This window comes from Culex quinquefasciatus, chromosome 2, assembly GCF_015732765.1.
Source record: "Culex quinquefasciatus strain JHB chromosome 2, VPISU_Cqui_1.0_pri_paternal, whole genome shotgun sequence".
NCBI lineage: Eukaryota > Metazoa > Arthropoda > Insecta > Diptera > Culicidae > Culex > Culex quinquefasciatus.
The window spans coordinates 210,958,870-210,983,011 of NC_051862.1; the positions used below are offsets into that span (position 1 = coordinate 210,958,870).

The 24,142-nt window shown below is 38.4% G+C and overlaps 2 protein-coding genes across 2 annotated transcripts; one reads left to right on the plus strand and one right to left on the minus strand.

The window, feature by feature from the left end:
• LOC6033333 (MKRN2 opposite strand protein) lies at positions 1–22,393 on the minus strand. The gene is made up of 4 exons (XM_038256213.1): positions 22,116–22,393; positions 728–863; positions 266–658; positions 1–204 (listed from the first exon to the last, which is right to left on the minus strand). The coding sequence occupies exons 2-4, from the start codon at positions 859–861 to the stop codon at positions 93–95; spliced, it is 639 nt and encodes a 212-aa protein (XP_038112141.1). The 5' UTR covers positions 862–863; positions 22,116–22,393; the 3' UTR covers positions 1–92.
• On the plus strand, positions 6,949–22,062 carry LOC6033334 (protein eyes shut). Its single transcript, XM_038256212.1, has 6 exons — positions 6,949–7,463; positions 8,135–8,283; positions 13,211–15,446; positions 15,505–16,016; positions 16,075–18,099; positions 21,586–22,062. Exons 1-6 carry the CDS (start codon positions 7,243–7,245, stop codon positions 21,738–21,740), a joined length of 5,298 nt encoding a protein of 1,765 aa, XP_038112140.1. The 5' UTR covers positions 6,949–7,242; the 3' UTR covers positions 21,741–22,062.
• Positions 22,394–24,142: the final 1,749 nt, after the last annotated feature.

The following is a 24,142-nucleotide window of genomic DNA, read 5'->3' on the forward strand; positions in this document are numbered from 1 at the left end:
AGATGAAGAATTTCATAATTCAATATGAAATGAAATCAAATAATCTACTTATATGATAAACATAATAACAATATGGCCTCTTTTGATCACAGTTATTGGTCCAACTCCGCCCAGTAGCCATGCTCTCTAATCCTTCTGAAAATGGTAATATACTTTGCCACCGTCCTCGTTTTAGGGACAATAAATTCCGTGGAAAATCGTTCCCTAAAAATACGTAAGATCTAAATATTTCAAAGCGTAACGGATTTAAAGGTCAAAATCTCACCTACTGTCCGCATACTTCCAGTAATCTCCGTACCGCAAAAACCTCAAAAACTCCAACACAAAGCTGAAGCAGTTCAGCCGGTTCTCGTCATACTCCCGGTGACGCCAGCCCCGTTCCTCGACCACGTGGTGCAACTGCTGCTCCCACTCGTACTGCCACGACTCCGGCACCTGCAGGATCAGCAAACACTGACCCCACCGGCTGCGGTCCACCCGTCGCGCGACCGTTCGCGTTAGACCGGGCTGGTCAAACTCCACGATCGATCCGTCCGCGTCGGTCAGCGCAATGTGCAGGTTCGTCGTGTTGTGGAAATCACTCCAAAAGTCACCGGTTGAGGGGCGCAGGATAACGGCGCACGGGGTTTGGGTGGCGTTTACGAAAATTGGCGGTAAACTGAGGAAATTTCAGGGGGAAAGTTGGTTGAAATTGTTCGGGAACTACACTGTTTGATTGAGATCTTACGCAAAAGGACACAAATTCTCAGCTTCGGTCAACGGCTGGTTGCATTTTGGACAGTGATTGGGCACGGTAAAGGTAAAGATGTTGCTTTTACAGTGTTTGAAACATATAATGTCAGGATCAATGTCAGGTGGCATACCTAGAAGAGAAATTAAATGTCAAGAAATAAACAATTTAGCCCGTTGAAATTAATAACATGTCAATCAAATAACAAAGTCAAAGGTTAATTAGAGAATCCTTGATTCCCCTGCTCTACAAAATATACCAGCATTGACCATCTTTGCGACAGCGTGAAAACCGCAAGTACTGAACCGTAAAACCCCACACCAAATTGGCCCCGCAGGAAAATGATTAATTATGACTGCTCAACAGCTTTCCCGACGAGGACCACGTGCGAAGGGTTTGGTTTGGGTTTGGTACAACACATGCGCCTACACAACCCCTCCCTGTATACCGGTTCCTCAATCGCAGTAAGCCGACGCCGAAGCAGAGTTGTTGCATGTTCTACACCTATAAACAGGGGCGCCGACTAGTCCAAAATGTTGGGGGGCACGGATTTTTTCCGAAATCGATAGGTAAGAGTGGCGATTAGATGTTAAAGTTTTATGTATATTACGAATTTCAAGAATTTTATTACGATGTGCTACGATTTTTTTCATCCGGAATCATTTTTCCTTAGAAAAAAATAATTTATTAAAACGTGATTGAGAATGTTGATTAAGGGGAATTTTTTATATGTTTGGAAGGCGAATTCCTTCTCATTGGCATATTCTCACTTATTTTCTAGAAGTAACAGTCAATAGTAAAAATAATCAGATATTTAGTAATTCAACAATACAAATATTCTAAAAATAAAAACAAAAGTAAAAAGCAAAAAATTTAACTTCAGAAATTTAAGAATACATTTAAAAAAACATACATTTAAAAAACATCCATTTTTCAAATCTGCAATTTAGAAAAAAATAACAGATACACCAAATTCAATATGGGTCATTCCATCTCAACTGTGCACGAAAAAGTGCAAATTTGAAAATTACCCTCTCCGATCCTGCTCAAATTTGGCAGGGCTGTTGATACTATCAAAACATGCAAGAATCCCGAATTTCATTCAAATCGGACCACCCCCTCCATTTTTGTACCTCCCCAAAATATCGACTTTTTGGCGATTTTTGAGCAAAACCCCTATTTTTAAACGGCGATAGCTCAGGAACCACAAATCATGGAAGGTCGGCCTTAGACTCAATTTTGAAGGAAATTGGACGTAGAATCCATTTCCGTGATCAAAATTTTGATTAATTTATTTTTTCTACCTGTATTGCGCAATTGAAAACTTTAAACGGCCGTATCTCAAAACACCCCAACTTATTTTTTTTATTTGACCTCACCATCGTATTCCCCGGCCAATTTTACATAAGAATCACTTATCGACAGAAATGAATATGTTTCGTTCCAGAGATATCGAATTTTAAAGTTTTGAGTTTTTGAGATTACCTACATCACCTTCATTCGCCGCATCTGCTGGAAGCACACAGGCGGGTTGATCAATAACTGCTACCTGGTCATTTATTAAAATAATAATTCATCATAAATAATCTTCTTGAGCAAAAATTAACAGTATAACTGTAGGAAACTGGAGTTTAATCGCGAATGTTTATCTGCTCAAAAAAAAAAACTAAATGAATTTCTGTGCTAACCCACAGGACAGAGCAATAACGACACACAGGTAAATGCAGAATTGGATTACGCCGGAGCGAGCAGGAAAATGCAATTGGGTCCTAAAGTTAAGCTTAAATTTGTGATGTTATTGTTCAAAACGATAAAGCTTATTTTGCTAAGTACAATGACCCTTTGATCGACCGCAAATAACTTAAAATTGATTTTTAATTCAATTTGAAAAAATATAACTTCACGGCCCTTCTTGACAGTAAAGGTCCTACTTGACAGCTCGTTCCAAGGGGACCATAGTTGATCCATCAAAAAATGTTGTCTTGTGAATATTTTTTTTGCATTGAAATGAAAAAAAGTGATCAGAAATGGGTTTTAATCGTGTTTTTTTTACCGTTGTACATAAAAAATTGACATAGTGCTTTAGTACTCAATTGATCTTTTAAGTAACACTGAACAATACGATACATTATTGAGTAAAAAATATGAATTAAAATGAATAAAATTTGTTGATACGTTGGATTCTAGTGAAGGATCGCAAGGAGTAGGAAAAGGATTTCTGGAAAGTATAAAACTGAAAAATGTTAGAAAATTACAAAGTTTGATCTGATGCGAAGCGGCTAATTCCCCAAATTTAGTTGCGGTGATTTCGACACCGTCCGAACAACAATGTTTTTTTTTCTTCTATCATTCTTGGATTCTTGGAACACAATGCGGCTGCTGTTCACACGTATAAGGATTTTTTAATTAAATGTATCTTGACCAAAATCATCTTTCAATCAAATGGAGCTTGCTCACAATATAAATATCGATTTAATATGATCAAACCTTTAATCCTTAAATCAGATTTTGGAGGTTTTGCTGAATGGCACTATTTTGCTACCGCCCATGACAAAGGCCCTAGTCATGGCCTCGGGGGTACTCTAAAACGGTTAGCAACACGTAAAAAAACGGTGCATTCAAAATAACCCAGTAAATATTCCTTACACAAAAAAATATTGATCAAGGTATTATCTATTTGAAAAAATATTTGCGTAAAATTATAAAAACAAAAATAAAATTAATCATCTCCCAGAACACCAGGTAGCAGTTATTAATCAGCCCGCCTGTGTGCTTCTAGCAGATGCGGCGAATGAAGCTGATGTAGGTAATCTCAAAAACTCAAAACTTTAAAATTCGATATCTCTGGAACGAAACATATTCATTTCTGTCGATAAGTGATTCTTATGTAAAATTGGCCGGGGAATACGATGGTGAGGTCAAATTAAAAAAATAAGATGGGGTGTTTTGAGATACGGCCGTTTAAAGTTTTCAATTGCGCAATACAGGTAGAAAAAAATAAATTAATCAAAATTTTGATCACGGAAATGGATTCTACGTCCAATTTCCTTCAAAATTGAATCTAAGACCGACCTTCTATGATTTGTGGTTCCTGAGCTATCGCCGTTTGAAGATAGGGGTTTTGCTCAAAAATCGCCAAAAAGTCGATTTTTTGGGGAGGTACAAAAATGGAGGGGGTGGTCCGATTTGGATGAAATTCGGGATTCTTGCATGATTTGATAGTATCAACAGCCCTGCCAAATTTGAGCAGGATCGGAGAGGGTAATTTTCAAATGCTGTTCCGCTTCAGATGGAATGACCCATATTCCAAAATTAAAAAAAAATAATACAGAGAAACCACTTTTTACGCGGTGGCGTTAAGATTTCTCTTAAACCCTACAATATTTTTGAAAGCTTTAAAAAGCGTTTTATAGATCTGAACAAAACCTACAAATTGCTTTTTAAAAGATTGCAAAAATGTTGATACATTAATTATTTTTCAAGAATTTAAGAATTTAAGAATTTAAGAATTTAAGAATTTAAGAATTTAAGAATTTAAGAATTTAAGAATTTAAGAATTTAAGAATTTAAGAATTTAAGAATTTAAGAATTTAAGAATTTAAGAATTTAAGAATTTAAGAATTTAAGAATTTAAGAATTTAAGAATTTAAGAATTTAAGAATTTAAGAATTTAAGAATTTAAGAATTTAAGAATTTAAGAATTTAAGAATTTAAGAATTTAAGAATTTAAGAATTTAAGAATTTAAGAATTTAAGAATTTAAGAATTTAAGAATTTAAGAATTTAAGAATTTAAGAATTTAAGAATTTAAGAATTTAAGAATTTAAGAATTTAAGAATTTAAGAATTTAAGAATTTAAGAATTTAAGAATTTAAGAATTTAAGAATTTAAGAATTTAAGAATTTAAGAATTTAAGAATTTAAGAATTTAAAAATTTAAGAATTTAAGAATTTAAGAATTTAAGAATTTATGAATTTAAGAATTTAAGAATTTAATCATCTTTTTTAGTAAGATTTTCTACTCCCTGATTTTTTGGCATATTTTTTTAGGGTGCAGTTGAAATTTCTATAGCCTTTATTTTTTTTTTTAAATCGATCATAAATTGCAGAAGGCGACGATACACTTGTGTTTTTTTAAGATTATAATGTGGAATTGTCTCAGATCATGTTTTGATTTGTCGGTTTCTCAGTAAAGCGGTGCGCTAGTTTTCAAAAATTTACTTTTTTTGAAACAATTGTATTTTTTGGCTTAAATTAGTATAGAACGGTTAACAAATGTTTTTGAAATCTTTTCAAATCCTTTCTTAAATTACCCAAAAAATAATTGAATTTGTCAGCATTTTTGAAAATGTAAAGCAGCCAACAAATGACCGTTTTGAAAAGTGTTTCAGTTTATATTCGCTAAATCCTGATCTACAATGGCAAATCGCCGAATGTTGCGTTGAAAACTTGATGATTGTTTTCGTAAGAGTTTGCGTAAGTTTGATTGTAGGTAAGGTGCTATGGAAAAAGTACATTGGTTTTGTTTTTGGAACAACATGCACAGATAAAAATCTTATGAGCAAATCCGTAAAATCTATGTTGACGACATCTCTCAAATCATATAAAGATGCCTCTGTGCTCTTGTAGTAAGCTTACTGATTTTCCTAGAGAGCACAGTGGTATAGATAAAACGTTGTCGATTTAGAAAAAAATGCATCTAAATCCAGAAAATTGTAAACGATTTTGTTCGAAAAATTTCAGCGATTTCGAAAACAACAAATGTTTTTGAGCTATTTTACGGATTCGCTTACAAGAATTCTATTCGTGTGTACAAACAATGTTCCATTTAAGTTTTAGATATTATTTTCAATTATTTTTGTATTTTTTTACAATTGAAAAAAAAATATTTTTCTTCCAAAATTTCTGGGGGGGCACAATATATGGGCTGCCCCCCAGCCAAATTTTAAGGGGGGCAAAAAGTACCGTGCCCCCCCAGGGTCGGCGCCCCTGCCTATAAAGTATATCAACAAAACCCGCCCCGTCCCCTCCTCGGACAATCCGCCCACCTGGGCTACTATGTTCCAGAAGTGCCCAATTTCAACGGCGTACTTCGGCAGCGATCAGCTGAAGTTGGTTGTTATTTCCGGTAACCATGGGTTACCGAACCCGAATGCTCGAGCTCCTCCTGCGCTAGGGTGTGTGGGTGAGTCACCCCTCGCCGGTCGTTGTGGTGCCCGGTAGGGTGACGGAATAAATAAACTTACTAAACGTCGTTGCAAATTGATGACTCAAATCTAGAGTTTTCGAAAGTTCCTATAAGCTATGGGATTTCCTATGTTTATACGACTTTTTCAAAGAAGAATTTAGTTAGTATTTATACATCTGACTCTGTTTTTATTAAGACTTCATAAGAAATCGGGTTAAAAGTCAAATAAAAAGATTTTGTTTACAGATTTTCTAAGGAAATGTTACTGCTAGAGGGTGACGAGCGGGAATTCCCGGGAAAAATTTCCAGGGAAATCGATCATTTTTGGACCTCTCGATTCCCGGGAAATTTGGTCGAGACTCCCGGGAAATTTTATGCTTATAAATATTGAACCAAAATTAATAATTATATCAGAAAAACATTTGAAACATTCGAAATTGTTTAGAACATTAGATGTTCAATGTTCGATTTTAAAGTTTAGATAAAGCAATGCTTCTCTAATCTTCATATTCTAAAAGTGTGAATTTTAACTTTTCAAAATTCTAATACAGTCGACTCTCTTGCTGTCGATCTTCTCGATATCAATAATTCTCCATCTATCGATGAATTCTTCAGTCCCTTCAATCTGCATACTTCAATTATCTTCATTCCTCGATATTTTCCCTTGCTTGATGGATCTCTTCCTCGACTGTCCCTTGGATTCTGTTTGCTTTAAAAATCTCTTCCGGTTGTCAATAATTTCAGTTTTCATGGCTTGCATAGACATTTTTTTTTTGGCGAAACGAAGCTTTAAAGGGTGTTTGACATTAGTTTGTTTTTGTTTGATGGACGTTGCCATGATTCTCTCCCATAGCTGGGTATCAAGAAAAAAATATTTTCAATCGAGTCTTCATTTTGCATCGTTCTGTAAACTGATGATTCTCTTCCTCGACGGTCCCTTGGATATTGACAACCAGAGAGTCGACTGTATATTGAATGCTGTTATTGGTTTGATCAACGGTCACCCTAGTGGTACCGTCGTGATTCCTTCTTCTTCGGGAACCCGGTAACACGGAGTAGGAATTTACGCACTTTTTCCGAAACCTAGCGCACCGTTGTCGACTGGGGTGTTTACGGCCAGTACATAGTTTCCTTCAATACCGTCCGGACGTGAAGAAAAGCGGACCTTTTCTTCCAACGGGAAAGAAAAATTTCTTAGTGCAATAAAAAATGGATAAATTTTAAGTTATTTTAACATTGGAAAGGAAGAACTTTTGTGCAATAGTGGTAATGCCTTGGTAGGGCACGTGGAAAACGTTAAACTAAAGCGCACAACTTCAAGTGAAAATGGGTCACGTCAAGAAGAAAAATTACACAACGGTTCAACGCACAAATGGCCGCTGGTCATTTCTGGGGGTGTGGAATGATCCGGCGATTCGGATACGCACAAATCTGTTCCTGCTGCTGTTTGGGATTATTTCCGTGTCCGTTTTGAGTTACAGCGAAGCAGGCTACGCCTGTCTCAGCAATCCTTGCGTCTACGGAGTCTGCATAGACGACCTAAATAGGTGAGGATCCCTCTCTCCGTAGTAGGCGCCGCCATCATGGATTTTCCGACGCCTACTTTGCGCGGTTAAGGAGCAGTAAATGCGCTCCCATTAAAATCTCATCAATCTAATGGAGTGTTCGCCTCGAAAGTCCAATTATTTCAACGTAATCACCTTCCAACACAGATCAATCGACGTTAAGTAATACGAATGTTCCGTGCTCTACTTCCAAAGCCGAAAAAATGACTGTATAATCGATATTGATGGTTCGCTCATAAAGCATATACTTCTAACGTAATTTACATCCACCGAGTTTCTCTGACAGCGTGTGTAACGTCTTGTTTTGCGTGCTGCATACCTTGCAGGCGGCGCAACTTCATTATCATACCGTAACGCAAAAGTGACGATGAGGGAAACAACTTTCCTTGAGCTATGCCCTCTAATCCGGGGTTCATGGAACTATCAGTTCAAGCACCCCTCCCCTCTCATTGTTTAATGATGAACTACAACCCCCCGAAAAAAAAAGAAAAATGAAAAGCTAATACAAACAGCGTGAAAACAACACGAAAACATTTTGCACCTGTGTTGGTTGGTGCACGAAATGATCCAGTCACGATAGCGTGTCAGCGAAGAATTCCGCCACTTATCACAAAACTTTGTCTTTTCCCTTCCGTATATTTTTTATTTCACAGCACATACTCCTGCTACTGTATCGATGGTTACACCGGAATACACTGCCAAACCAACTGGGACGAGTGCTGGTCGAACCCGTGCCGGAACGGGGGCACCTGCGTGGACGGGATTGCGGCCTACAACTGCACCTGCCCGGACGGGTTTATCGGTAAGGGACCATCCATAAACCACGTGGACACTTTAGGGGGTATGGCGATTGTCCACGATCCATACAAAAAAGATTTTTTTTGTATGGACAATTGTCCACGAAGGGGGGGGGGGGTAATAGATTCCCAAAAAAGTGTCCACGTGGTTTATGGATGGTCCCTAAGAATACCTCTAGATTTTTTTTTTTTTTAGAAGGTTTTGTAATTTCAGTATTCTCTAGATAAAGTTTCAAATTGTATTTCAAATTATGTTTTTCAACTATTTTATTTTGAAAATGAGTTCAATAAGAAGTGTCGTATCGGTACGTTTTGGTCAAATCTTTTAATATTTGTTTAGTTAAAATAGAAAAGCTATACTCATTTTCAAATGACTTTTTTTTCTCGACCCTTAACGCCCAGATTTTATTTACATTTCTCTTCTAAGTTTCATGCAAAAACATTCCTAGAATCTTAGAAAAAAAAGGTTTAATAAGACAATTGCAAATTTTATTTCAAGTTTATGCCCCACAAAAAATCAGGAGGTAAAAAAATATTGACTCAAATTGAAATTGGGTAATTCTCCGCCAACTCACACAGCAGTTGCCCCGACCCCTCTTCGATTTTCGTGAAACTTTGTCCTAAGGGGTAACTTTTGTTCCTGATCACGAATCCGAGGTCCGTTTTTTGATATCTCGTGACGGAGGGGCGGTACGACCCCTTCCATTTTTGAACATGTGAAAAAAGAGGTGTTTTTCAATAATTTACAGCCTGAAACGGTGATGAGATAGAAATTTGGTGTCAAAGGGACTTTTATGTAAAATTAGACGCCCGATTTGATGGCGTACTCAGAATTCCGAATAAACGTATTTTTCATCGAAAAAAACACTAAAAAAGTTTTAAAAATTCTCCCATTTTCCGTTACTCGACTGTAAAAAATTTTGGAACATTTCATTATATGGGAAATTTATTGTACTTTTCGAATCTACATTGTCCCAAATGGGTCCTTTTTTCATTTAGAACAAAATTTTTCATTTTAAAATTTCGTGTTTTTTCTAACTTTGCAGGGTTATTTTTTAGAGTGTAACAATGTTCTACAAAGTTGTAGAGCAGACAATTACAAAAATTTTGATATATAGACATAAGGGGTTTGCTTATAAACATCACGAGTTATCGCGATTTTACGAAAAAAAGTTTTGAAAAAGTTTCTTTTTGCGTTCCTCTTTGTTTCGTCGTCCGTGTCTGTCGCGGGTGACCATGAATGGCCATGATCGATGACGACCAACTTTTTCAAAACTTTTTTTCGTAAAATCGTGATAACTCGTGATGTTTATAAGCAAACCCCTTATGTCTATATATCAAAATTTTTGTAATTGTCTGCTCTACAACTTTGTAAAACATTGTTACACTCTAAAAAATAACCCTGCAAAGTTAGAAAAAACACGAAATTTTAAAATGAAAAATTTTGTTCTAAATGAAAAAATGACCCTTCTGGGACAATGTAGATTCGAAAAGTACATTAAATTTCCCATAAAATGACAAGTTCCAAAATTTTTTACAGTCGAGTAACGGAAAATGGGAGAATTTTTAAAACTTTTTTAGTGTTTTTTTCGATGAAAAATACGTTTATTCGGAATTCTGAGTACGCCATCAAATCGGGCGTCTAATTTTACATAAAAGTCCCTTTGACACCAAATTTCTATTTCATCACCGTTTCAGGCTGCAAATTGTTGAAAAACACCTCTTTTTTCGCATGTTCAAAAATGGAAGGGGTCGTACCGCCCCTCCGTCACGAGATATCAAAAAACGGACCTCGGTTTCGTGATCAGGGACAAAAGTTACCCCTTAGGACAAAGTTTCACGCAAATCGAAGAGGGGTCGGGGCAACTTTTCCCGATTTCGTGTGAGTTGGTAGAGAATTACCCAATTGTCATTGATTTTGTAAATCGATTGTGAACTAATCAGAAAACATTGTATAACGCTTATTAATGCATTTTTATTCAAACAAAGACTTTTAATTTTTCTGACATATTTTGTATTTTGGGACCACAGATCGGCAACAATATTTCCATAAAAATAAATAAGTTTTAAAAACTGAAATTACAGGACATTTGTATAAAAAAGTATTTTATTTTAAAGTGAATTTTACACCTGTCCAGTTGTTTTGCAATCATTTATTTCCAAAATTTCTAAATACTGACAAAAATTTTATTTTTGCGAGAAAATAAAAGTTTTTGTGGTGCTGTACATTGTAATTTCATTTAAGTTCAAAATATTTGTTAACGAGCCCAAACATGCTTAATATGATTATCAATGCAGAAATAGTAGTTTATGCAACAAGTTGCAAAAAGAGGATTTTTTCAGCACGAGTCGTACATTTATCCAACGAGGTTCACCGAGTTGGATAAATACGAAGAGTGCTGAAAAAATCAAGTTTTGCAACGAGTTCCATACAACATATTTTGCAATTCCAAAAAACACACAATTTTAAGTCAAATTTTCATGTATTTTGTCAATAAATCGTTTAAATAAAAAAAATGTTGAAATATGTTACTTTTCAAAATAAATGCTGAAAAGTTCTACTTTTCAGCACTCAAATGGGTGCTGAAAAGTTGAACTTTTCAGCACTTGTTTTGAAAAGTAACATATTTCAACATTTTTTTTTATTTAAACGATTTATTGACAAAATACATGAAAATTTGACTTAAAATTGTGTGTTTTTTGGAATTGCAAAAAATGTTGTATGGAACTCGTTGCAAAACTTGATTTTTTCAGCACTCTTCGTATTTATCCAACTCGGTGAACCTCGTTGGATAAATGTACGACTCGTGCTGAAAAAATCCTCTTTTTGCAACTTGTTGCATAAACTACTATTTCAAAACAAGTGCTGAAAAGTTCAACTTTTCAGCACCCATTTGAGTGCTGAAAAGTAGAACTTTTCAGCATTTATTTTGAAAAGTGCTGCTATTCGATTCTGTTATTTTTGGTACAGAAAAGTAGGCTATTCTGTAGTTCAAGAATGACAGGAAAAGTAAGTAGTTTCACGACGGAATTGCAAAAAAGGCATTTTAGATTTTTCTCAGTTGATTAGACTTTTATTTCCATTGATGTTTTTTAATTTTTTTTTTGCCCTCTGATTTTTCAAACCTTTTGAAGAGGGAGGGGGGGATTATATATTTCTTTTTAATATTTGCAATGGCTTATTGGCATAACTGTAATGAAGTGTAAAACGTTTTGTTATACTTTTTGTTTGGAAATTTCAAAAATCGGGCCTGGAATTTTAAATCAAATTTTAAAATAAAAATATAATTTTGATTATTGAATATATATCCCTTCAAAGAAAAATATGGTCGTTGGAAAAAAAAAATAAAAATTTCTTAACTTTTTTTTATCTTCAAAACATTTCAAATGATGTATTTAATGTAAAATTTTCAATGTTCAGAAAAATTACATTTTTGGCTTTTATTTTACGATGTGAAAACTGAATTTGAGGCAATTTAGTTTATCATTTTTTTCTAAATTTTAAGGAGATTGTATTTGCCAAATCAAATCATTTTAAGCATGATTAGGTTAATTCAAAAATCGTTTGAATTTTGTGGAATTTGAGATGTACAAAACCGCAAACATATTTTTTTCGCATTTTTTTGAAGGCTGGTAGGCTGGTTTTATTTAAAGTTTTTGCTGGTCCGAAAAATCAGGGGGCAAAAAACTTCAAAATTTTAATAGAAATTTAAGTGCAATCAGCTAAGAAAGAGTATGGACAAAAAAATCACGGATATTTAAGCATAAAAATTTACTCAAAATTAATCCTAAAACTATCTTTATGAAACAAAACAATTTTGTTTTTTTTTTAATGTTTTTATTTTTCGAAGAGCTTTGATATTTTCAGCTTATTTCTGGCTGGCGTACTGTATGGATGAGGCCTTATGACAGTGTTGCCAAATCATCAAATATAATGATTCATCGGAAATATATTAGAAATTTCCTTCCAATAATGCAATGAAAGGTTGAAACTGTTTCACATATTTGATAGCAACAAGCTCAAAAACGATACTTAATCCACCTTAGGTGGTTGGTGCCTTCCTCACATTCATAAAGTCAATACATTCAGTAAAAATAGCAACATTCCCTTAACATGTTTAACAAATCAATTTTATTACTGATTTCTTTTGATAGGGTTCGCAGACCATCAATTTTTCTGGCTCATCGGCAAGGTCTCAAAAAAAACCTATCCAACGAAAGTTCACATGGAAGATTCAGACAATATTTTTATCACAATATCTCAGATCCGGCCTCCAGAAAGTATATAAATAACACTTAAGTGCCAATAACTTTTGATAGGGTTGTCAGATCTTCAATGTTTTGGGCTCATTAGAAAGGTCTTTTTAATACCTTTCTGAAAATGTATAACATGATGATCTTGCATAAATCACCCTTTTTACAATCTTCCGGACATACGCCAAAATCGTTTTTTTAGCATAACTTTTGAAGTACTTAACTAAACTTGCTGATTTTAAATAGAGACCTATGGGACCCCAAGACGGATCGAATGAGACTAATACGGTCAAAACCCGTTCATCCAGTCTGGAGATAATCGAGTGACAATTTTTTTGTCCACCCACCTACACACATCCACACAGACATTTGCTCAGAACATGATTCTGAGTCGATAGGTATACGTGAAGGTGGGTCTACGAGGTCGAATTAAGAAGTTCATTTTTCGAGTGATTTTATAGCCTTTCCTCAGTAAGGTGAGGAAGGAAAAAAACATTCAATTCACCTAAGTGTTCACAACCCTATACAGTGTTGCCAGATCTTTAATATCTCATTTTAGGCTTGCTTGTTTTTAACTTCAGTTCTACTTTTTTCTATATTTTTTTTAAATATTTTTGATCGAAATTTTGATGTCGCGGAGAGCAAAGTTTGATAAAAAGGAACAATTTAACCTTCCAGGTCTCAACTGCGAGGAAAACTTCAACGAATGTCTCTCGAATCCGTGCCAAAACGGCGGCAGCTGCCACGACCAGGACAACGCGTTCGTGTGCGCCTGTGCGCCGGGCTTCATCGGCGAGTTCTGCGAGGTGGACATTGCCGTGTGCGATACCGGAGATCGCTGCCACAACGGTGGTCAATGTCTGGAGGGACCGGGACTGGAATTTACCTGCCAATGCGCGGAGGGTTACGAGGGTCGGTTCTGCGACCAGGAAACGGACGAGTGCGAGTCTTCGCCGTGCCAGAATGGGGGCATTTGCATCGACAAGTTTGCGAGTTACGTTTGCGCGTGTACGATGGGATTCACGGGGACGAACTGCGAGGAGGAGATCATGCTGTGCGAGAATTCGCCTTGTGCCAACCAGGCGTTGTGCTTGATCGAGGAGAGTGAGCCTACCTGTTACTGTGTTCCGGATTTTCATGGGGAACGCTGCGAGTATCAGTACGACGAGTGTCAGCTTGGGCCGTATCCGAGATGTGTCAACGGAGGAACTTGCGTCGATGGGGTTGATGAGTACTTTTGTACGTGTGCTCCGAGCTTTACTGGGATTAACTGCGAGTGTTTGGTGTTGGAGGACTCGTCGCTGGATTGTAACTATACCGCTCCGGAGATGACCACGCTGGAGTACGTTTCTACGACGGGATTCTTCGAAGAGCGGTTCAGCACTCGCTATAGCAGTTTGGGAGTTGGTGAAGAAGAGGACGGTACGACATCAGCATCAATGTATCCCGAGGTATCAATGACCACGTATCAACCCCCACTAGCGAATGCCTCGATTTCGTACACAACCGTTGGGCAGGGAACTTCCGAGTTTGAGGGTGAAACTACCAAGTATCAGGCTGAGGTAACGACTGGTCCGTACTCGACGCAACCCTCCGTTGTAATCCCGGGCGATGGAACAACAACGTCAAGAGATTTGCCATCAAGTTCAGATCAAGGAACGACAATTGAATCTGAAGTTCGTACAGAAGCTGGAGTCACTGCTGGAGTAACTGGAGATCGAACAACCCAACCGGGTGAGCTTACGACCTTGGGATCCGATGATCAGGCAACCAGCGCGAAGCCAGATGAAGTAACATTGGTTACCTCCGAGCCCGGTGAAGCTCCAATGACAGTGAAGGAAGATTCCACGACTGCATCTAGTGGAGGAGTAACTGAATCGCTTGAAGTGGGATCGCAGACTACTGGATCCGGACCAACCATTCCTTCGCGAGACCTCAGTTCCTCAACACCAGAGTCGGTAACGGTTCCCGAACCAGACCGATCTACCGAGGTCCCCGCCATAGACGCTACCTTGACTCCGTTCTTCACGGAAACACCTGGCAACGCTTCCTCACCACCGATTCCCACCGAAGATCTGATCACTAAATACGGAACCTCGCCAACTCCAAGCTACGAAACAACCTTCCCGTCAGCTGTTGATCCGCTGTCTTCCACGTCTACCACCACATCCACCACAACCACAACAACGACCCGCTCACCGGACGTGATCATCACCGAGTGCGACGACACGGTGTGCTCCAACGGTGGAACCTGCTCGATGACCCCGAACGGCGTCAAGTGTCACTGCGATTTCCGCTTCATCGGAACGTACTGCGACGTCCCGGTAAGCATCCAGAACGCGGCGTTTTCGAGGGACTCGTTCCTGCGACACGTCATCTACAAGAAGAATGAAAACGGCTCCATCAATGTGACAATCGGACAGGTGCTGGCGATGAGCGTGCGGTTCAAGGCGAAGATGACCTCGCGGGAGGGACTGATTTTGCTGGCGGCGGCCGAAGGGAACGAGGGGAGTCACTACGTGGCGCTGTTCCTGCACAAGGGTCTGCTGCAGTTCCAGTTCTCGTGCGGGCTGCAGACGATGCTGCTGAGCGAGATCGAGGGGCCGGTCAACAACGGTTACGAGTTGAACATCAAAGTGGAGTTGAACTTCAACGATCGGTACAGCCACTGCAACGCTTCGCTGCACGTGAACGAAACGCTGGCGATGAGCGGTGAGCAGCCGACCTGGTTGAGGAGTGTAGATCCGTTTGCCGACTATGGCAGCACGATTCCGATCAAGCAGAGCTGGTTGCACCTGGGAGGACGACCGATTAAGACGATGTACACGCTGAGTCACAACATCTCGCGGTATCAGGGATTTACCGGGTGTATCTACGAGCTGGAGGTCAACCGGAAGCCGGTAGCGATCTTTGAGTAAGGTTAAGGTTGGATTCAATGGTGGTTTGATGTACTAACGATCTCTTTCTTCCAGCAATGCAGAGGACGCCTACCGGATCTACGAGTGTACGTCGCTTGCGTGCCTCTCCAGTCCGTGTCGTAACGGCGCAGTCTGCGTCGAGGAGGACGGATTCAGCTTGGAGAAGCGCTACAAACCAAATGGTCAGTCCAACTGGAGCTGCAAGTGTGCGTTTGGATACATGGGGAAAACCTGCGAGCGATCGATCTGTGACAACAATCCGTGCAGGTTTGGAGGAACGTGCGTTACCTTCCCGGAGAGTGGATACCTGTGCCTGTGTCCGTACGGAAAGCACGGTCACTTCTGCGAACACGATCTGGACATTCTACAGCCATCGTTCTTCGGTAGTATCAAGGGACTGTCTTCGTACGTAGCGTACCCGATATCGTTCCCACTGGAGGATCGGTTCGAGTTTAGCTTCAAGATCATTCCGACAACCACGTCGCAGATTTCTCTGCTGGCATTTATGGGCCAGATGGACGATCATACCGAGCGAGGTGATCACTTTTCCGTGAGCTTCATTCAAGGTGAGTTTGGAATACTACGGTATACCTCAATCAGTATAAGAAATCTCTTGCTTTGTAGGATTCATCTTGGTTACATGGAATCTGGGAAGTGGCCCTCGAAGGATCTTCACGCAGCAACCGGTTCAAGTGCAAGCGGCACGTCCCACCACGATCAACGTGGGACGGAACGGCCGCATGGCCTGGCTGTCGATTGACGGAAAGGTCAACATATCCGGGAACTCCCCCGGAAGCAGCAGCAAGCTGAACGTCGCCCCATACCTGTACATCGGAGGTCACGAGCATACCAACTTCTCCAACCTACCCCACGATCTACCGCTGCATTCTGGCTTCCAGGGATGTCTGTTCGACATCCACATCATCGCCGGTCCGGTACATATCCCACTGCAGCACATCGGAGGAATGCGTGGACGCAGCGTAGGTCAGTGCGGCACCAAGGAGTGTCATCGGCACGCTTGCCAGAACAACGGAGCATGTCTCCAGCACGGATCAACGTTCACCTGTATCTGTCAGGAGGACTGGAACGGTTTGCTGTGCTCGCAGAAGAACAACCCGTGTGACGAAAGCAACAAGTGTTCAGCGGAAGCGCAGTGTTTCCCGCTGATATCCGGGTACGAGTGCGACTGTGCGTTCGGGAAGATCGGCAAGCGCTGTGAAGCGAATCTAAAGTACCTGAGCGACGTTTCGTTTTCCGGCCGACGGAGCTACCTTGCGCTCAAGTGGCCCGCGATGGGCAGTGACTACAACTATCTGGAAAACGAGGTTCGCTACGAGAAAATCATTCAACCTACAAGTTTGATGTCGCAGAATCAGTCGATCCTGCTCAAGTCGATCAACGAGCTGGACAAGCTCAACGACGTGCTTAAAATCAGTGCCAACGAATCCGCTACAAACCTACTGTACGCCCACACGATGACCGCTCGATCCGGGAACTACCGTCAGTTGAAGATCCGCTACCTAGCGATCGAGCTACAGGTGCGACCCCTCTCCGAGAAGGGACTGCTCATGTTCGTCCGTACGTTTGACTCAAACGAGCAAAAGCAAGGATTCATCAGCTTAAGCTTACAAGGAGGCGTCATCGAGTACCGCGTATCCTCCGCTCAGTCCCAAACCTCCGTCGTCCGTAGCAACCACGTACTCGCGATCGGCGAGTGGCACACCATCAAGATCGTCAAGTTCGGCAAACGACTAACCTTGTGGGTCGAAGGAAAAAGCAGCTCCATCATGGGCTCCGTCCGCGAAGAGTTCATCAACCCAAACACCAAGGTTTACTTCGGCGGACTACCGGATCTCTCCCAGGTTCCGTTCGACGCAATGTCCGGGTTCCCAATCCCGTTCCGGGGTTGCATCCGAAGTGTCAACCTCAACGGAACTCGCATCACGTTGAACGATACCAACATACTGGAAGCGCGCAACATCAACGACTGCGACGGAACGCCTTGCGGTGGGGACCTCTGTGCCAAGGGTGGACTGTGCTGGTTGGACGAGTACTCCCAGCCGCACTGCAAGTGTCCGGAATACTCGAAAGGGGTAAACTGTGAAATCCAAGAATCGTGTGAAATCATAAAGTGTCACAACAATGGGCAGTGCTTGAAGAGTGGACGGTGCAGTTGTGGGATCGGTTGGACCGGGTATTACTGTGAAATCGCTACGACCAAGTTTTCCGCACTCGGGTTCAACGATCGAAGTTACATCCTAATTCCGTCGCAGAAGATCAAGATGAAGGATAAGCGGCAGGGTGAAACGGGTAGTTTTAGTGCTCGGTTGGAGTTGCAGATATCGTTCAACATCTCGACGCTGGACGATGGAGTGATCTTCTGGACGACGGATAAAAACAGTCGATACTTTGGTCTGGGTGTTCAAAACGGGTTCGTTACGGTGGCGAGTAATATGGTGGAAGAGGAAACGAATCTAACAGCTTATGTAGCAGATGGGGATTGGCATAACATTCGATTGGAAACGGATAACGGGCTGGTGCACGTACTGGTGGATGAATATCCGCTGTTTTCCGAGTTGAGACTTGCGGCGGAAGTGAAGAACGTTGAGCTGAACACGCGATACTCTTCGGATGAGGCGACCTATCTGGGTGAGTACTTCTAAATCGTATCCAAGTATGCTTGAGCTATTAGTCCTGACAGTCCTGAGTCTGAGATGAATTTTCTAAGTATTTTAAAACTTAATGTTTGGTAGAAATTAACAGCTATCGCTTGATTCGGAACGGTCAGTTTTCAATTTCCATACAATTTAAGTAGCTGTCCATACAAAAATGTAATTATTTGAAAATTTGGGGTCTAGCTCATTTCCCCGAATGACATTTCCCCGAATGCCATTTCCCCGAAAATCATTTCCCCTAAATGGCCACATCCCCGAATACCACTTCCCCTAATTAGCTACATCCCCGAATGCCATTTCCCGGAATATCATTTCCCCTAATCGGCTATATCCCCGAATATCATTTCCCCTAATCGGCCATTTTCCCGAATGCCATTTCCCCGAAGTGACACTTACCCCAATTGCCGTTTATTTAAATTTAAACTTTCATATCCCCTAATGATCATTTTCGCTAAAGCCTTTTCCATGACTAACAGTTATTTTCTTTCTCAATTTTACCAAACAAACAGCTTTTTGGGTATGCTGTTGATTAAATGTTGTAAATTGGGTAGTAAAGCTCTTTGTCAATTTTTATGAACAACGGTAAAAAACAAAATTAAAAACCATTTCTGATAACTTTTTTTTCATTTTTATGCAAATAAAAAGTTATTGACAAGACAACATTTTTTCGATGGATCAACTATGGTCCTCTTGGAACGAGCTGTCAAGTAGAAGCTTTTATGCCAAGAAGGGCTGTGAAGTGATTTTTTTAAAATTGAATTAAAAATCCATTTTAAATCCTTTGCGGTCGTTCAAAGGGTCATTGTACTTAGAAATATAAGCCTTATCGTTGTGAACAATAATACAATACTAAATTATAGCGGAATTAAAAGGAACAACTCGTCTCTTTGTATTCATAGTAATGCATTCTGCTAAAACGCTCAACCAAACCACAACAAATTTAAGCTTAATTTTAGGACCCAATTACAGTCCAGACTCGATTATCCGAAGTTCGATTATCCGAAGGTTTGTATGGGACTTCGAATAATCGAATCAAATACAAAATTTTGTTTTCGTTTTTTTTTTCTTCTTTTTCTTGTTTGTTTTAAACATCAAATTTGAGTTCTGCAACGCCATTTTAGTCAAATTTGAATAGTTGATTGCCTATTAAATAATAAAATACTTTTTTTCAATATTTCAACACCGCCATATTGGCCTTGGATTTAAAAGTTCTAAATCACTTTAACGTAGTTTAGGGGACGTACGCTCGGCAATAAAAAACAGGCATAACATTTTTTTTCGTGATTCGATTATCCGAAGTTTCGATTATCCGAAGTGAAATTTTTCCGAAGCCTTCGGATAATCAAGTCTGGACTGTACTAGATTTTTTTTTGTTCAATTAACATTTGTATTCAACCGCATAATTAGATGTTGTTTTTGAGAAATTTGCAAGGAAATTTGTCTTTTTTCGAATTTTGTCAAAGAACCCAAAAATCGGACAAATAGGTACATAAGGCCGGTTCAAATTTTATTTAAAGTTTTTGTTGATTATACTTTTTGCCAAATCCCAAACCAGCAATGTGAATAAAATGATCAGTGTGTACGGGGTTCTGTACTACGAAAATCGCAGGGTATGTTTTTTGAATCATAAAAAATAACAAAACTTCTATTGCATTATTGTTATCATGTCTATAAGAAAAAAATATTTGTTTTGAGAATATATGTATAAAAAAAGGTCTGTAACAATATTCATTGTATTTGAATTTGTATTGAATCCCCCCTAAAATGCTACGTCTGTTCTGAATGAAGCCAAAAAGAAAGTTGATCATTCAAGTCCAATACGAACCTTTAAATATGTTGTTTGATGTGATAAAAAATTGTCATATTTTTTTTTCTTTTAAAATGCCATTTCCCCGAACGCGCGCGCGCTCCGGGGCACCGGGAATTTTCGCTTGACCGCGTTCGGGGAAATGGCATTCCGGGAAATGACTATTCAGGGATATGACTAATCGGGTAAGTGGCATTCGGGATTGTGGCCCATTCGGGAAAATGGCATTCGGGGATGTGGACGATTAGGGGAAATGGGAAATTCGGGTAAATGGAATTCGGTGAAATGACTATTAGGGGAAGTGTCTTTTCGGGGAAGTGGCATTCGGGGAAATGTCCCTTTGGTAATATGGATTTCGGGGAAATGTCATAGATTCGAAAATTTGTACCTATCTTGGGGAAGGATTTTCATCGATATGATGTCTTCAGCGAAGTTGAAGTGTTTTAGAAAGTCAAAAAATGCAATTTTGGAGCCAAAGTGGAGCGTGACCATTCTTGCAGATTCATTTTTTTAAATTGATTTATTGTTTTGAAAAATATAGAAAATGTCTAAGTTATAATTTAATATTAAAAAAAAGCAGATCAAATTTGCAATCAAAAAGTTCTTCAAGGGTTCAGGTGAAACTTAAAAAATATTTTCAACGAACGATTCTCGGCAACTGATTTTTATTGGTCTCGAGAATCTGATTTGTAATGTTAAAAATGAAATCTGAGAGAAATTTATAACAAAAATGTCAAAATTTTAAAAATCAAGCCTGATAGAGGTCATAGAGGTCAAAATTTGTGTTTAATTAGAGTACGTTTTAATTTTTTTTTATTTCTAGATTTTTTTTCCAAAATGCGTTTATTTTTCAAAAGGTGTACAAACTTTTTTTGCACCTTTTTTGATTTTTGTAATAGTGTTTGTTATAGAACTTTTCATAGAAATCATTTTTTCATGAGTTTTTTGTAGCAGTACTAGGTTTCTATCAAACTTTAAATTGTTTTTATGTTTCATCACAAAACGTGCATAATGCTTAAGGGGTGTAAATACTTTTTTTACATACTGTATGTACTTTTTCTAAAACTAAAGTATACATTATGCATCATTAGTTTTATACATTATGCATCATTAATTTTAGCCGCTAATTTTTTTCAAAGAGATCTAATTTTTCTTCATATACTTGCTTCAAAGACATCGTATAGCATTTCAACAACTATGCGTCCGATTTTCGATCTCTCGAATAAACTAAAAAAAAAAAATACTAGATGTATCCATCATTTTCAAATCAGCCCTAACATTTGATATGAACGAGATATTGAGGTTTTAAAAATATGCATTTTAACAGTTATTTGCAAAAGCTATGAGAAAAGTTAAACCAATCTCGAATCTTTATGGGACATTTTAAAGTATGTGCTTCAAAAGACTTTTCAAATGCAACAAAGAGAAGAGTTTAATTAAGTTTTACTAAAATGCAAATAGGCATTGAACTATTTTACCGTTTTCTGTATAAAGTCTAGTTTTCAATTCTAACGCATTGTAAACGATAGGGTTGTAAGATTTTCTTTATTCCATACCTTTATGATATAATTGATTTGAATGCCATTTAAAAATTGTATAGCAAACTTTCTGAAAAAGAATCTCTCACGACACCAAATTCCACTCCATTCCCAGGTGGCTTCCCCGAGGAGAACGTTTTCAACCGAACGCACGGCCGCTTCCGAAACGCTTTCAGCGGCTGCATCCAGAGCATATATCTGGCCAACAATCCGGAAGAGCTGGACTACACGGCGTACGAGGGGGCCAACATAAACGAGTGCGAAGTTTGAAACAACGTTTGACCACTTTAACCTGCACTGTTGGTGAAATGCTAGTCATGGTCCCGGGTAAGGAATTCGAACTTCGGATCTTAAATACTGTAATTAGTTCAAGTAGCGTAGTGTAATAAATCGACAAAAAACGGGCGAAAATTTCTCTAATTTATTTTCACATTCTGAGGTATTTGGAAGTATTAAACATCATTTCGACAAAATCATCGTTTCGTTGCAAGGAAACCCACACTATGTACTAAATGTAATTATAAGTTAATGTAACAGTTAGTGACTATCGTTTTCAAGTTTACCGTGAGTAATAAATAAAACATAAAGAAAACCCTCTTATCTTACATTTTGTTTAATTCATAAACTAGCCTCACTATCACTCACCTGAGCAGGTTAAAAGTCCAGCTTTCCTAACTTTCTTCAATCACCAAAAAACCCGTCCGGAATGCCTCTGGTCCCTCCGGGCCAAAACGCCACACCTTTGTGTAACGGAATTCCAAGCGTATACGCGCGCGCCAACCTCAAGGGACAATCTAACGGTGCTTCGTGTAAGTGATTTGGAATTTGGCCAATAAGCACACACTCAACGAATGGTTTTTGTTTATCAATCAACCCGAAAAGCGTCAAACAAGTCAAACGATCATGCGCAACTGCTGCTGCCCCGAGTCGCCGCGTATGCAATGTAAACAAAACAAGACGGTAAACAACGCAGGTCGGGGGAAATGTCAAGTTAAGAAAGTGACGTTTCTGTTTCAATGGGGGTGATTCAAAGATTTGGAAGAAATAAAGGACGCGGCTGGAAACACCGAATGGTGGTTTGAAGAATGAAATTTTCGAGAGATGTTTTGGTTTCAAACTGAACAACCATTTGAGAAAATTACGGTTGTATTTTATCAATCAAATTGTTTTAATATGTACCGTAAACCGGGGTGACTTTGATAGGATTTCAATTTGTTTTTAGAATATTTTCCAACAGGTAAGGTTTTTCTCAAGATTATTATTTTTAAAACATGTTCTGGGGTAGGCCACACAAAGTCCATGCCCTATTTTGGAAAAAAAAAGTTTTTTCAATAGTGTTTAGAAAAATAGTTACGTTAAAAATTCTTGGTTTTAATTCCGGAGTGACTTTGATAGTCATAGTTTTTCTTGTTAAAATCATATTTAATGGCCTATCTACAATCACTTAACTTAGAAAATTTCACTTAGCTTAGGAGTTTGAATCAATGGAAAAGAATCTGATCTTCTACAATGAAAAGGAATAAAATTAGAAACTTGACGTATGGTTTGGAAAATTTCAAAATCTACGGTAAGTTGACGTTTCCATATCAAAGGTAAACAAACAACTGCATAGCAACGTATATCAGCCCAGCAAATTTTCTAAGTTGATTGTGGATGACGGCCGTAAGTTGTGTACATTTTCTAAGTTTTACTTTACTTAACTATTCTAAGCTAAGTGATTGTAGATAGGCCATAAGATGTTCAAACTTTACCATCACTAAAGTAGTTGATATAGTTTGTAAGAAAAAAAAATCAATGTTTATATTAAGTTAACTAAGTTTATAAGCTTTTTAACAAAATACATATAAATTTTGGGTAAAATCGTTAAAAAGTCGGAATTTTGCCTGAAATTTGTTAAAAATAGTTTTGTTTATAAAATTATCGATTTATATTGCATTTAAACTGAATTCGAAACACGAATCACAAGTTTTCACATTTTACATGAAATTTGTTCAACTGAATTTGCCTATAAATTTGGAGATTTTTTTTTAATTGTGTTTCAAAAACACATATTTTTTTATTATTTACAAACTTATTTAACCTTCTCTTAGTGGAAAATTGTCCAAAGAATCCGAAAATGCATTCCGTTTTCCGATTAAAAATCATGTTCATTGAGAAAATCATGACACTTTGAGAAGTTTAAAATAATGACTTTCATCCACATTTTCTTAACTATAGTTAACTAACTTTATAAACTTTTCAAAAATTTATGAAAAGTTCTTCATGAGGCACTTTGAACACTTCTCTACCACGGTCAGTATGTTTCTGAACCATTCCTTACGTATTTTAATTGTACTCTTCATTTTGCGGAAAAATCGCAAACCTATCAAAGTCACCCCGTTTTACGGTACTTAAATTTATTGCTTCATACAAAACATTAAAAACTAAAAAGATTTAGAGTTTTTCTTTGTGTGCAATATTTTCAAATGTCATGCCTTAATATGTAAAGGCTAGTACGCAGATCGGAAGGAAAGGGGTCAAGAAACAGCTTTACGAACAGCAGAACAAAGGAGAGGGAGCTATTTCTTGGGGCTTTTCTTCACCCTCTCTGACTTATTCTTAAGAATTTAAGAATTTAAAAATTTAAGAATTTAAGAATTTAAGAACTTAAGAATTTAAGAATTTAAGAATTT

What these genes read in the sequence shown, in the direction of transcription:
- LOC6033333 (XM_038256213.1), bottom strand. Translation starts at nt 861, where the DNA reads ATGCCACCTGACATTGATCCTGACATTATATGTTTCAAACACTGTAAA. An exon ending in GAGAATTTGTGTCCTTTTGC is followed by an intron (nt 659 to 727) that starts GTAAGATCTCAA and finishes AAATTTCCTCAG; the next exon opens with TTTACCGCCAATTTTCGTAA. An exon ending in TGGAAGTATGCGGACAGTAG is followed by an intron (nt 205 to 265) that starts GTGAGATTTTGA and finishes ACGTATTTTTAG; the next exon opens with GGAACGATTTTCCACGGAAT.
- LOC6033334 (XM_038256212.1), top strand. Translation starts at nt 7,243, where the DNA reads ATGGGTCACGTCAAGAAGAAAAATTACACAACGGTTCAACGCACAAAT. An exon ending in TGCATAGACGACCTAAATAG is followed by an intron (nt 7,464 to 8,134) that starts GTGAGGATCCCT and finishes TTTATTTCACAG; the next exon opens with CACATACTCCTGCTACTGTA. An exon ending in AAGCCGGTAGCGATCTTTGA is followed by an intron (nt 15,447 to 15,504) that starts GTAAGGTTAAGG and finishes TCTTTCTTCCAG; the next exon opens with CAATGCAGAGGACGCCTACC.